At 43.5% G+C, this 15,164-nt stretch overlaps 1 protein-coding gene across 1 annotated transcript; it reads right to left on the bottom strand.

Moving 5' to 3' along the window:
• Positions 1-1,024: 1,024 nt before the first annotated feature.
• On the bottom strand, positions 1,025-14,593 carry CCNL1 (cyclin L1). The gene is made up of 11 exons (XM_037407448.1): positions 14,247-14,593; positions 13,971-14,045; positions 13,631-13,740; positions 7,215-7,335; positions 6,742-6,806; positions 5,270-5,369; positions 5,036-5,140; positions 4,431-4,572; positions 3,092-3,203; positions 2,848-2,946; positions 1,025-1,815 (listed from the first exon to the last, which is right to left on the bottom strand). Exons 1-11 carry the CDS (start codon positions 14,514-14,516, stop codon positions 1,467-1,469), a joined length of 1,548 nt encoding a protein of 515 aa, XP_037263345.1. The 5' UTR covers positions 14,517-14,593; the 3' UTR covers positions 1,025-1,466.
• Positions 14,594-15,164: the final 571 nt, after the last annotated feature.

Genomic DNA, 15,164 nt, shown 5'->3' with positions numbered 1-15,164 from the left:
AGCAGCGGACGGGCTGGCAGGATGCTCGCAGCCGCCCATGGGCACATGCCAGCTCCAGCCAAGCTTCTGCTCAACCCCCTTTTCCTCCTTCCTCTCGGAGGGCTGCAGAACACGCAGCCGTGCAGGACACCAGACCCATTTCAGGCTGCTCCCACGCTCTGCCCTCTGCCAAGCCCCCCTCAGCCGGAGCAGTTAAACTGTGAGAAGCGTTTTGGGAGAGCAGAGATCTTTTTGTGGGGAGAGCAAAGGTCTTTTTGTGCTGCATTAGTGGCTTCACCCCTGAAGGGACTCCCGGTTAGCAAATAAAGCCTGCCGAGGAGTGCAAACACCTCATGCCTTCAGGTTTCAGGTTTTCTTAACACACCACCACCACCACCCCCACCCCCCCGAGCAGCACCTGGAGAGCAAACCCAGCCCCTCACACATCTATTTCACCTCTCCTTTTCCTGCAACCACGGCCAGGCGCTCGGATCCCCCGCAGCAAGCGCTCCGCTCTGCACTGGGGCACACACAATCCATTTCAGCCCGTTTCCCCAAGCCCCACCACCAACAGGATCGTTCTTTCTACTGCCTCACCCCACCAGCGGGAACAGGAGGGAAATAAGAATTCCCCAACGCGATCCCCCAGGGACACTACTTGCCTACTTTGCACTTCCAGCACAACCAAGCCAAACAGCAGGTGACAGCAACTCACCTGCTTCTGCCAGAGGTGGGCTGGGAAGGGATCCCCGTCTCCCCGGGGGCAGCCAGGAGGCAAGCCGGGCCATGAGTAGCCCCCACCAGTAGCCTACCTGTGGCTTGTGCCAGGCAGCTATCACAGGTTCCCCCACTACGCTTCAGAGGTCCCAGCGCTGCACGGGTGTCGGGGCAGACCTGCCTCCCCTAGGAAGGGCACAGACCGAGTCCTGTGTTCACATGAGCAGCACATCACCGTCCCCAATGTCCTATCTGCATCCACTGGTCACAGCAACAGCATTTAAGAAAATCCAGTTTAGTTCCAATACATTTGACATGCAACAGGCAGTTAAAAAAAAGCTTTATATTTTATTTCTTGTAAAAATCTTTTAACACATGCAGACTAAAACCAGTGTAAGAAAGTATCCACCATTGTTTAAACAAATAACTATACTTAAATATAAGTGTCTGCAATTGACTTGTATAAAAATAAGGTACATTTTGCCTTTTTACAGAAACTCACTCTCCAGTTCTCATATCAATAAACAATACACAACTCTAATACATACAATATAGCCTTATCGCTGTTTTCCACCAATCCGATACTGCTAAGGTATTATGTGCAAAAATTGGTAACAGTTTCTTTCCCAAAAGAAAAGTCTTCTACATGTTTTAGAAAAAAATCAGATATTGGGTTTAAATTAATCAAATCCTATTCAGTTCCTTTCTTTGCAAATAGAGTCCCTTTATTATATACAGACTGAACTAGAATCTGGTGCAGGAGCGAAGTCTCAGCGCCTGTGCCTGCTGTGTCCTGACCGGCTGCTGCCGTGGTGTTTGCCTTTGTGAGATCTCTCGAAGGAGCGGGATCTCTCGCGCCGGTCTCTGTGGTGTCCCCGCTCGTGCCTGTGCTTCTTGGCAGCATCAGAATGATCCCTGGATTTGCTCTGAGAACGTGAACGTGATTTTTTCCTCTTGTGACCATGTCTATTTGCACTCTTCAGGTCTTCCTTGCTATGCTTGGTCTTCAGGTGTGGCGAGCCATGATTGTGGTGTCGGCGAGGGCTGCCACTGTGGCTGCGGGACCTGCTTCTTGACCTTGAGCTGTATGTCCCAGACAGGCTCCGCCTATTGTTGTAGCTTACAGAAAAGCACTAAAAGTTAAAGCAAGTCTTCCACATGGAAGAAAAAAACCCCCAATCAACGTTTAGGAATTTCCAAGTTACTGGAAGAAGGAAGAAGTCAGAGACTATTCCACAGGGAGAGCTGATGAATGAGTGACCCCCCCTCCCCCCTAAACATGCCTTTGAGTTGACTTCCTTTGAAAACAAAAAGCCCAAACCAAACCCAGAATGTAGTGCTTCTTGTAATTGTTTCATCTTCCCCTCAACACCAGATTGCAAACTGGTTATTGCCTTTTTTCCTTCAGTGATCAGCCCAAGTCTGCAACACTTAGGGAAACACTTGACTGAGATCCAAGCTGGCAGTCTCCAACTTGGATGTCAGCCTGAAGATTCTTTAAAAAGATATAGATAGATAGATAGATACGTAAAGCCAGCAGCTATCAGCACATCACCCTGCACAGCTCCCCCTCTTCCCCAGTCACAGAAGAGAGGCAGAGTACTGAAGAGCCAGGCAGAGCACCATGCAACACTGACTGAAGATACATCCTCGCACGCCTTCGGAAGCAAGCTGCGACAGTGTACCTGGCCCCTATGGCACTTCTCGCCCCTTCCCAGCGGACCGAGTCCCAAGAGACTGCGCCCATTTACAATGGACTCCCGGGGAACATCATCACACAGGCTAAGACTACCTTACACTCCTTCCATCACAGACTCATCGCCTACACATGCTGTTAGGATAGTCTTAAGCTTCCATTTTACAGCAAAGCTTTTACAGCTTCAACCGTTAACGGCATGGTTACCAACAGAACTGCTTCATGTCAGGAACCGAGAGCCTACAGCCAGACCCAAGTCTCACACTTTTCCTGGCCAGCAGTTAAAAGCCTGTACTAAGCACCTACAGGCTACTTGCAGCAACCCTACTTATTCAAAGTGAAAAGCCCTACTGAAATATCCCGGAGAACTAAGTAGGATGAAAAAGAAAATCCCGCAAAAACCCCTGCCCCTGCCCCACAACCCCACCCCACCCAACGCAAAATCCACTACTTACTGCCGCCTAGGAGTATGTGATCGAGACCTTGACTTTGTTCTTGACCTAGATCGACTAGCACTTCTGCTGCTTCTACTTCTCTTGCTTTCTTTTCTCATGCTTTGGGGGAAAAAAAATAAATGAAAAAAGTTACATACCTGAGGCGCTTGCTACTTCCACGAACTAGCTCAGAAGTAGACTGTACTTCAGTTGAAGAAACCATCTTTACAGAAGTATCCTCTTCATCAGGAAGACTTTTACCTACCCATTGTAAGGGCTCTTTGAAGCTTGCTGCCTCTCTTCTGGCTCTTTTTTAATGGTTTTGGTATTCACAGAGACTGGAGTCTTCTCTTCAGTTTTTACTTCTCTTGGGGAAGCTAAGAATTGAATTTAAATTCAAAATTAGGTATTTTATCCACAGACTTTCTTAAACATATTTTATCCTTTACACACCTTTGCCGGTGTTTGCACAAAATACAAATATGAACTCAATAGCTACTATTTCATCCCATCTTTCCATCTACAAGAGAACACTGCAATGAGATGCTCGTGGGGAGATACACAGTTTAAAGCCAGCTGCTGGCAGGGAGGGCAGAGAACACCACTATTTACCTGCAAGCCAAGCTGCTGGTTAGAGATTTTGTCCACTGGAGCCCAAGTAGTACAAAATAAAAGCTGCCCTTATGGCCCACAAAATATGTGACTTCAACTGTTACCCTGACAGTTAATTTCCAATACTATAGAGAATAATGACTGAACAGGAGAACTAGATTTCATTTTTATATTAATGGTACAAATACGAGTTAACAAAAAAAACCTTACTTAGTTTAGAATTCAATCTGTCTCTACAGACAGCTGATGTAGCCCAGAGATTGATTCACCTTTTCAGGGAAGGGCTACTACGCAAGAACGACGCATTTGTATCTGGCCTGCCGACAGTAAGGCAGAGGTGCTGCATCAGGACTTACAGCGCAGCTTCCTCACTCAATAGCCATCAGAGTGTAGAGTCCAGATGGATTTACTGGCCAGTTCACGATATGCATCACAACTTATTCACGCTAATGCCAAGCCAGCACTGTGACTTTGCCTTCTCCATTTCCTGACTATAAGCTGTCTTCCTTCACGGCACTTTAACAGCTGACATGTACATTAAAAAAAAAAAAAAAAAAAAAGGCAGAGAAAGCAATTTTCAGAGATACCTGCTGCAAAAGGAACCACGAAGGCTACTATTGCTACATCACCCTTCCAGATTAAATCCTGAGACTCTCTCTTCACAACACAGCAATAGACAAACTCCTGGGTCTGGACATTTTTGTAACACCATTATCTTACGGGTGTGTATTATTAATATCTCACTCTTCCACCTGTGGAGGTACGGAGTAAAGCATCCCTTCCCCCTCTAATCTGCCATTTCAAGGTACTGGAACTGGTTTGAGAAATTTGTTTTAAAAAAAGAAAAGATTTCTCTTGCTTCTTAGTTCTGTGAGAAAGCCTACATTGTCTAGAAGCTCAAGAAGCACACTGCTTTTTCTTAACACCTTGGGACACAGATTTAGAAGACTCATCAAAAAGTATTATGCAAGTTTCTGTTCAGAAAAACTTACATGGTTTGGATGCAGGAGAAAAGCCACCCAATGCTGAAAGTGCTGGAGTTCCATCTGGATTTAAACCTTTTGCCTTCAGTTTAGCTTCCTGTAGTGCCATTTTCCTCTTTTCTACTTCTTTATCCAGGAATTCATAATTGGGCTGTTAAAGTAACAATGTGGTAAGAATCTGAACTAATGCAATTCATACTTCCATCTCATTTCTGAAAGATATTCAATTATCTTTTAATCATCTGTCCCATAATGTGACTAACTTCTGTAAGTTCTTCTCACACGCCCCTCAGAGGACCACAAAGCAGAGGCTTTCCAATTAGCAGATCTGTATGAGGTGTCCCCAAATATCTTAGACCAGGGGTCCTCAAACTACGGCCCGCGGGCTGGATACAGTCCCCCAGGGTCCTCAATCCGGCCCCCCGTATTTACAGAACCCCCCTGCCAGGGTTTGGGGCAGGGGGGGAAATCAGGCAGCCACAGATGACTGCCTGCCACTTCATCTACGCACCGGCTCCCTGGTTAAAAAGTTTGAGGACCCCTAATCTTAGACAACCGAGACAGCTCAAGCTGCACTGGAAAATGAACAGGAAGAATGAACATCTCAAAGTTACCTTTTTTCTGGTATAAAGCTTAAGAGTTGTTAAGCATATCTCCTGGATCTCCTCTTCTGTGGTACCAAAGAGCAAGAACCAGTGAGGACGGGTAGGTAGTGGAATCTGAAAATAGAACAACCAAAAGCTTAATGACAGAGATTACAGACCAAGCATTTGTTTAAAATTTTTTAGTTTTCTTGAAACCAAATTACTAGCAATAAAAGGCAATGCTAAAGATAGATGAATACCCACCTGCAGAGCCCTAGCAGCAAGATAAATGCAAGCACATGCTATAGTCTCTGGCTGAAAGCGAACAAACACATTTGTTCGAAGGCTGTCATTCATGTAATTCCTAAAAAAAAAAACAAACAACAAGAAAAACCCAAACAATTATGAAAGGCTGGATCTCCAGTTTACGTATTTTTATTTAGAGGGTAGCAATACTGGAGACTCAATTGACTTTATTTTTTTTTCTGTTATTATATTGAACACTTGGTTTCTTTCAAATTATTGTATTTGATGTCTATATTGTTACTTCTGTAACAAAGTTTGCACCATTGCCATTGTTTTGAAACCCCAATGCAAGTAATCGTATGTAATGGCTACTTCCTTAGGTAGGTATGTTAAGTTATACTGTGAAGTGTCCACTGAGTTAAAAATCTAACAAGTACTTTTCATCTGTCCAGCTGTTCGCTTTAAACATAAACATTCTCATATTTAAAACCCAATATGCTTAAAACTCAAATGCAAGTATGAAAGCACGGTACATTTTTAACCTACCATTTTCCAGAGGCTAGATGCAACCTATAAAGTTCATAAAACATTGCATTTGAATCTTATGAGTGTCTCGAGCCACATTAACTTCATCCAGAGAAAGAAGCATCCAATTTGCTCACTGAGTGTTGGAAAAAGACCTGCAAGTTAGTAATGGGTCTCCCACTTCACTAAGCTACTGTTCTTCCACCACGGTGGCACTACCAAGCAACACATGCCAAGAGATACATAAAAACAGCAGAGACCTCCATCGATTTCTATGTTACTGTGCTACAGGAAAGAAATGAACAGCAGTCAGTAAGTATTGACTCTACAGAAAACCATGCCCAGTATGGCTTCTAAGTGAACATGCTGCATGCACTGTAATTTACTTTTTTTTTTTTTTTAAAAAAACTCAAGTTTAGCCAAATGCTAAGTCAACTAAGTAAGTGTTGGCAGAAAATCTACCCCATGTGTCCTTTAAATACACTACAGTATACAGTAGCTAGGCAACAAATACATTTAGAAACATTTTTTAACAGTTACTTCTAAAAACAAATATACAAATCCTTTTGACACCCAGACAGAACTAGAAGATGCTGCCCGATGGATATGGACCACTTCAGTGAATCTCGGATGAGAGCTTGCACTGGGTTGGCTGGAGAGAAGGGCAGCCAAACAGGCCATCCCCAGGTCATGGGCTGAGGTGCAGAGGGCAGAGCTCTATGACTTACCATCATGGACTACCCTTTAATTAAAGAGTAGAAAAAAGAACAAAGTTAAATTGAGTTCTCCACTACTATGTTGGAATCAAGCCACGAAAATAGTAAGCAGAAACAAGCACTAAAGTATTTTAAAAGCATGTATTTGTGTAATAACTTACATCTCATTGCTTTGCATATGGATCGTCAGGCTTGTTATTTCTGCTACTATTTTCCTGGCTAGGAAAAGAATGGAAAGTTACAACTTACCAGGCTGTCTGTACCAGGGTTTGATTACGTTCACATTCTAAGACTTGTAAATACATAACAATGATCTGAGGAATAAGGGGGGGAGGGGGAAGAAAAAGAAAACCACGACTCAGTTTTAACATATAAAGCAACAGTATAATCAAGCAGTATGCCAAAACAAATGCCTCCTTTCCAAGCATACATACACTGTAAGCTCATGCATCATCCAGTCATATTCAGACAATTCTGTATTTTACTACTTTTCTATGCTTTTCAAAAAGTCACCTTTAACACTTCCCAAGGAAGCAATTTCTAACGAAGTTAATATGACTATTTGCCCAAGCACTCTGCCAAAAGCATTCATTATAACTACTAAGGAATAAAGAGAAGAAATAACCAGGTCATTTTAACACCTGCGTTTCTCGTTCAACAGCTCACAATGCTGCCATCAAGGTAGAATAGAATTTACAATTATATTATTTTTGATAACTCACCTTATGTGGATGCTTGACATGAACACAAAATCCCAACTCCTTCAGTACCCTCCTTTCTGCTTTGATTACTTGATTTTTGGTGTTTATGTAGTTCTGATCAAGTATCAGGGGGCTTGGAGTCCTATAGTTTGCAAGAAATAAAATCAAAACTGTTTTGCATATCCAAAAACAGTGGCATCTCTGTTTTCCCTTCCAACCAACTAATGGCAACAGAAACCGTTTTTCAACTCCTGCAAGCAAGTTTAAGCATTAATCTTGTGCTGTCCAAGTTTAGATAAACTAGTTTAGTTTCTGCTTTTGACCAGCTACAGATTAGATGGCTAAGAAAAAAAGTAATTTTTTGCTACTGTGTATGCAGACTATGCTGGCCCAGCTGCTGGAATGAAAATCACCTTTACAGCAAAGACCTCAAAGAAACCTTTACACTTCATGACAGACGTGGGGGTCGAAACATGAGACAACTGCCTTTGCTAGGTAGGCCTTCAAAGCAAAAGCAGGCTAGAAGGTTTTCTGACTGATACAAAAGTAGCAAGCTTGTGCTTTATGAACTGCAGTTTCCCCATGCATTGGAAGACAAGATCATTCAGATCTTCAGAGAACAAAAGGCAGCCCTGCTACTGTGACATACAAAAAGCCTAGTAAAACAAAGACTTAAACCTCTGCAGTGGTGTCACATCTGCCTGTGATTCTGAATGCTTGACCCACTGATCAGCGGGTATCGTGCCACTTCTGCTACTTGCATCTGCAGAACAAGAACTCATTTCACAGAGAAGTATTCCCAAGTCTAGCACTACCAATTCCTAATTCCTTCCAAATCCAACACCTGAACTCTCCAGAGCATTTTTTAAATTTTAACTAAGATAACTTGCTGTGTACTTTATGCACAAGCAAACTCCATTCATACTCTTTTCTGTCTGTGCTTAGACTTGACCTTTCAACATTCCATATCGTGCATTTTAAACTTCCACCTAAAGACAGATCACCTTTTTCCCTGTTTGCAGTATGCCTCAGAGACTCCAGATGCTTTCCAAAGCAGAATGTTTTTGCAACTAGTTACACTCCAATAAAACAGCTTGTTCACATCATACACCCAGTGTACCCCAAGCACTGGTGACCAATTTATCTTGTATTACCTTCAAAGAACAAAAGTAGCAATGCAAAGTGGATTCAGAATACAGGTTCCATTTTATCAGACAAAGAATTTCACTACTAACTTGTCCTTTTTGATTCCACGCAAGTTCCACAAGTGGATCACACTTCTCCTCCCTGACAGAACACAGATGAAGAAAAAACGCACTCAAAACCCCCAGACTCAAGACCCCGGGGTCAATTACAAGGCCAGCTGAGGGGCTTCCTAACTTCAATAATGAATTTATGCGAAGACTTCTGCAGTCACATACAAGGATGATTACTACCTTGGTTAAAGGATACAACAAGTGACCCACTTCACTAATGCAAGCACCATATTGTATAACCATGCATTTGAAGTGTGAGCTCCCCCTGCTTTTCCCAACAGGGTGAGAAGCACTTCCCAGGAGGTCTGAGATGAACCACTGAAGCTTCCTGGTGCTATGAAGGACCTACAATTTAAGTGCAAGTCTTACTACCTTGGTCTCCTAAAAAAATGCCATCTTTTCCACGTTACATAAATGTAACTTCTCTAATTAAGCGTTAATGTTACTGATCAGGGCAAGTTTACAAAGTTTGTGATTTCAGCTGCTCTAAATATAACCAAGACAGAATGTGGGCTTCTGTTTGATTGGTTCTGGTGTCCCCCCAAAATTCACTGGAAAAGAAAAAATCTTTTTAAGTTTCTGTAAAGTAACTACTTGGGTAGAGAGGCTATGATTTTATCTGAACGCTGCAGCACATAAAGGCTGTCTGAACACAGAGACCGGAAGAACCAAGCTGAAGTTCTTCAAATCCAAGAAGTTGTCTCACATTCAATCCATTTCAACTAGCTATACTGGTTTTATATAACATTTCCTCCAATACTACTTCATATAATTTTATCTATAGATCACTGGCATTAAGAGGATCTGCAAGGCATCATCCAGAGTGAGTTTAGGTGTCCAGGCTCAGCTTATCTTGTTAGCAGAACACTTCATGAGAGATGAAAAATCTTGGGATGAAACAGTTAAGGCAACTATGACTTCCAGTCAAAAAGAAAAAAATCAACAGCAGGACAACATGACTGCATGGGACCACCCAACAACCTGCTGGAGAGTTACTATCATCCACGTCTTTGCATTCTCAAAGCTATGTAAAAAAGTCAGTATTATGAAAACACAATAGGGTAACTTGAAGTGCAACAGGGAAGACTGTGAGCCTTACTGCATTTCAAGCTTTCCACTGTCCTTCTACAGGGCCACAGGATCAGCACAAACAGTTCATACTTTGGTTGTACATGTTGAACAGCAAAGGGACAGGAAACTCAGAATTCAGACACCTGGAAGCATGCTTTACTCTGCAGTTCCATGTTACTCTGGTCACTTATGATAAAAGTTTGAGATATCTACAGATCTAAGGAAGCCATGAAAACCATCAGATTATCCAGACTGTATTTCAAGAAATAAAGACAAATGCAGCCTTTTTTTCCACTTATGCAAAATAAAAATCTGTGGAAAACCTTACTGCACCTTATTACCAGCAGAAATCAAGTTCCCCACTGCATTAAGATTTACCAGTTTAGCACTTTTGCCACAAACTCCAAAGTGTTGGTATGCACAATTATTTAGATGCTGGAAGCTTCAGAGATTTCCCTCTGGAAAATTTCTTAGATTTCCTACTGAGGAAAGAAAAAAAGAGGAACTTCGTGCTACTGCCATTTGCTGCACTTAAGTTTTCAGTCCAAACATTTTAGTTCCAAGTAGCAAACAAGAGAAAAATAATTTATAAGCTTATATATAAAATATAAGCTTCAAGCCCTATATAGCCAACTAGTATTATAAATTCTTACTTTGAATCTGTTTTCACAGATCAGCACTAGAGCTCCAGGCAAGACTTTAGACTTAGGAACAGAATGCACACAGTGCCCGTTCAGGTAAGTCAATCAAACACAGAGTCGCAAAACTTCATATGGATTTTGAGATTGCGTAACAACCCAGAAGATTAACACACGCTGTAATGTGTTTGTAACAATAAATAAATTACAAGTATCCTTTTTTTTTTTAAATCCCCCTGACAAATGAAACCTACATTGATACAGCTACATCTTCATTTGATGTAATATTAAAATTTGATGCCTTTGTAATGTCTAATACTTTGGAGGAAAAGTGCCCTGCATGTAGTTTTGTTCAAAATGCGAGAAGTACTTCTGACAAGTACAGTGTAACAACAGCATCTCGTTTTAAAGACCAGATCTCTGTTACCCTAGTCAAAATAAGAGAGAAGAAATTAAGTTCTATATTTGTGTCCAACATCGTAAATACAAGCACCACAGATTTATAGAACAGTTTGAGGAACACTAAGTAGTATGTATTATTAATACAGGCCAGTTCCAACACAACTGCATGAACCTGTTTGCTGCAACAGAAGAACAGCTGACTGAGCATCTCAAACCAACATTTGTGAGATAACACAATGACAGGAGTCACATTTGGTTCCAGTCCCGTAAGGACTTTCTGCAGCTTTCAGGCACATTTAAGATAAATAAAATCAACTTCAAACTACATTCTACATGTTAAACAATAGTTGCACTTCGCTCAGAACACAGTGGTTTCGGCACACAATTTTTTAAAAACCAGTATTTTCATAATACGAGCTTTTTTCTCCATGCACAAACATTTTTACATGCAGTACTACATGACATATGCTCGTGAAAGATCCAAATGAAAGTATGCTTGTCCAAAACACTTTTTTAGATTTTTCTTACTTCTCAGTATTAGAAATACCACCTAGCAGTTAACTCAGTTGACTACAGGTCTTACAAAAAGAAAATTCCAGTGCAATTCCCAGATCTGCAAACACGTACATATAAGGGACTGCTTACATAATGATTTGTATAAAAAGCTTTACAATTCAAGACTTCCGTATCCTTGTGAAGGCATATTTTACTATGAATTCAAACTGCAATTATACAGAGCCAGAAAGTGGAACCAAGAACCCAAAACTGTTCAAGAAAGCAAGCAAGTCTACTCAAACTACTCAAACTTCATGTGCAGGTTAAGAGCTTCAGTTAACAGAAATACTAGACTAGAGGCAAAAAGAAAGTATAGCAGCCCGACTGCTTGTTTCAGTGCTGGGTTGTGTGTGAGAAACTAACTAGAGCCTAAGTGTTAGCATCAGATAAAAAAACAAAACAAAAAACCGAAAGAAGATTAAGCTAGTATTCTAAAAACCTGGACAGCAAAGAAAAAAGCTTATAACAAGATACAGGAGTTCTTCCAAATGGTTCACCAGCGGCCAACCTGTTAGTCCCCCGATTCCAGTGACCTATTCTCAGAGCACTGGCTTCTCCTTGGGGATTTTCGATACTTCACTCACTGTTGCCATGACGACAGCTTCATCTTTATGTACCACTCCACATCACCCAGGCTTTGGTAAATGTAGCTGGTCGCTGTATAGTCGGTTGCAAGGGAAAAAAGAGTTGAAGTTAATAACGTGTACAGATTATGTAACTGTAATCTTGTAAAAAGTACAGAAAAACGTTTACATCCTGCTTGCTAAAAAAAAAAAAAAAAAAAAGGCAAGTCTGAATCTCAGACTTCAGCATTTTTAAGATTACTTTCATGCAGATTCACTCAGAACCTCAGAGCAACAATACCCATTTCTCCAGAAAATAATGGGTAGGAGTGCACGATTTCTCTCGACATGATGCATTTTAGACACCATGTAACATGCACAAGTGACATTCTGATTTGGAACAGGCTAGCTGGAAAGATTTAAGTTCACAGGTTAAGTTCAGTTTCTCTGATCCTTCGCACAGCACAAAGAAACAACTAATTCATATTCTCATTGCAAAGAAAAGCACTGCATATGATTAATTAACCTTCACTTCCTGGATGAAGGCCAAAACATTCTGAACCACTGAACCAGCTTCAATAATTCCAATAACCGGACTCCCTTATCACAACTGCAGTAAGAAACAATACCGCTGAGTAACATCCAGCATAACTTCACAAAATTCTCTTGGGGCCACCAGGGATATCAACTTTTTAAAAAGCAAACAGACAAACCAACCAGCAAAGCTAAGTTCCAAAGTATAACACCAAATCATTCTTCTTTTATCTAAAACCAGGTAAAACATGAGCACAAATCATTAAAAGTGGAAGTTTTAGATGCAACAGAAGCAAACGGCTCATTTCCCTAAGGGATTTCCACTCCTCATAAAAGGTTACATGACACTAAATTTTAAATTCCTGCTGTAACCTGGTGATAGAGGAATGAAAGTGTCAATTTAAGAATCTAGCTAAAACCAAAATCTTTCTGTAACTATGGATTACCTTACACTTTAAGCAACTGGCCACTATAAGTAAAGCTACTTCATCATAGCTGACGTCTCCAATCTCACAGACCAACACTGCTGCATGACAGATTTAAACGCATTTTGCATCTAATAGCAATTTATAAAATTCTTTCCCTTCAACCATCCCTTGTTCCAATATGTCAAGTTAATTTGCTTTACACAGGAAAACATACATCGCTTTACACACAAAAAGCAGGATTAGGCACTCACAACTGAAAACAGCTCTACAATTCAGCAGTTACCCAGATCTGCACACAGATCAGGTAAGCTTACACTCCAACTTCACTAACACAAGCACACAGTACCGTGAAAGACACAAGTCTCGCTTTCTGCAATTAAAGATGCCTTCAGCTTCCAAGACTCAATTACACATTCCTTGTTGAAGCGGTGTCATTAAAGCAGCAAACACTGTAGGCCAAACCACACTCTCTCAGACACTTTCAAAAACGGGTTTTTCTAAAAGGTAACACTATCGTCACTGGGTAAAGTTCAGCTGCCATCTTTTATTAACCAATACTTTATTGGCACCATAACCACATCTGGACAGCTACGTACTAAGAAAAGCAAAGCATTACGACTACTGAACATGGTTAAAAGTCTGGAGAATATACAGCAACCCACTAACTGGCTAGTCACACCTAAGACAACCTTTCAAGAACAAGACACCAAAGATCAGTTAGCAACAGACCTAAAACTACAACCATGGACCTCAAACTAGAACCAATACTTGTGAGTACGTAAGTAATGACAACGAGTCTACCAAGTGAAAAAAAAAGAGTTATTGGTAGAAGAAGTCAGCATTGAACTGCACTGCCTACACAGCAGCCAACGAGCACTCCCTTCTCAATTTTAGGTCGTTGAACTTAGCCTGGAAAAATACTGTGAATTGAAAACTGCAGTGTACATTAGTGACAAGAGATGCTTGTGTTCACAACAAAGCTAGTCTTACCTTTTTGCTCTTAACTGACGTAAATGATGAAACACGTTGATCACGTCCCTTATACGACGAGGCGCCTCTTCAATTTTGGATGCGAGATTGATACAGGCCATAGCAACAATCTGAAAGGAAGACCCGTTTCTATAAGCAGATGGGTTTTAATCTCATAAAGACCAAAATTACACACAAGAAAAGGGCAAAAAAACCGTGGCCTAAACGCTCCAAGAGAGCGTCCCGTTTGGCGTGTGGCTAGCCAAATTCACCGGTCCCCAGAACAGCGCCCGCTCCGCTCCTCCAACTCCCCCGCCCGTCTCCCCCCTCCGGCTTCCCCGCCGGGCCGTGCCGCGCTCACCTCGAAGCTGTGCTTGACGAAAGACTTCGAATAGAAGAACCGATGAAACAGCACCTGCCCCGTCGCCATCGCCACCTATGAACGCAAAGCGGGGAGGAGGAGGAAGGAGCGGGAGTCAGTCACCGGGCCCAGCCGCCGGCGCCGCCATTTTGTGTCAGGCACCAGCTGGCGCCGCCACCCCCCGCGCGGCTGCCTCGCCCGCCCTTCCCGCCGCGCCACAATGGCGGCGCCCGCCCTCCCCACCGCCCTCCCCGCCGCCCCGGGACGCGCACCCACCTGCGGCAGGCGGAGGAGGATGCCGGCCGCCTGGATGAGCTCGCAGCCCAGGATGCGCAGGTCGGTCTCGCACTGCAGGTCTAGGCCGTCCTGCATGGAGGGGGTAGGCGAGAGGCGCTCCTCCGGGATGAGCGAGTGGTCGATGGTGAGCGACACCTCCGAGTAGAGCCGGTCGCCGATAAGGATGCCCGGAGCGGCGGGAGCCGGCGGGGGAGCAACACTAGCGGTGGCGGCGGCGGGGGGAGCCGGGTGTGTGGCGGCGGATGCCATGATGGCGAAGCCCGTCCGCACCCGGAGCCGGCCACGCACAGACTAACGCGGCTGGCGCTGTGACGCAGCACACAACGGCGCCGGCGCACGGCACGCCGGGAAAAAAAAGTCCGCCCGCCCCACCCGGTGCCTACGGTGGCGGTGGCACTGGCACCTCCCGGCGCTGCCACCCCGACGGGGCTCGCCGGGAGATAGCGGGGCGGCGCGGCTGTCCCCGCGGGCCGCCACGGGTCAAACGTGCCTCGCCTGAGGCGAGGATCCCCTTTGGCGAGCGGGGAAGGAAATGAGGGCACGCGTGGGCCCGCCCGTGGGGAGGGGGCGGCTCCACCGCAGCTGCCCCCGGGCGGCGGCTGGGGTTACTGGTTGGGTTTTTGTACATCCGCTCCGAAAGGTACTAAATTGAAAAGTAACTGCACTGTGTGCTTCACAGCAGCAAGGGGAAGGAGAACTGCATGGACTGTATCGGTGAAGCGGCTCGTGCCCTGGAGGCGAGCAGGAGCTGCTGTAGGCCTTTGGTGCTTGCGCTGCATCACATGCGGGAGAAAAAATGAGTAATAAAATAAACCAGGATGGCTGTAGTACAATACTGACAGAAGGCGGGCTGTTACCAGACTAGAAGCATACCTCCAGCAAAATAGTTAACCTTCC

The sequence above is a fragment of the Falco rusticolus genome, chromosome 13 (assembly GCF_015220075.1).
Source record: "Falco rusticolus isolate bFalRus1 chromosome 13, bFalRus1.pri, whole genome shotgun sequence".
Taxonomy (NCBI): domain Eukaryota; kingdom Metazoa; phylum Chordata; class Aves; order Falconiformes; family Falconidae; genus Falco; species Falco rusticolus.
This window is presented reverse-complemented; position numbering and strand designations above follow the sequence as displayed.

Coding starts and splice junctions, on each gene's coding strand:
- CCNL1 (XM_037407448.1), bottom strand. CDS start 14,516: ATGGCATCCGCCGCCACACACCCGGCTCCCCCCGCCGCCGCCACCGCT. Junction 5,370..6,741: donor ACCCTGGTACAGACAGCCTG/GTAAGTTGTAAC, acceptor TTTTTTTTTTAG/GAATTACATGAATGACAGCC. Junction 3,204..4,430: donor TTCTCCTGCATCCAAACCAT/GTAAGTTTTTCT, acceptor TTCAATTCTTAG/CTTCCCCAAGAGAAGTAAAA.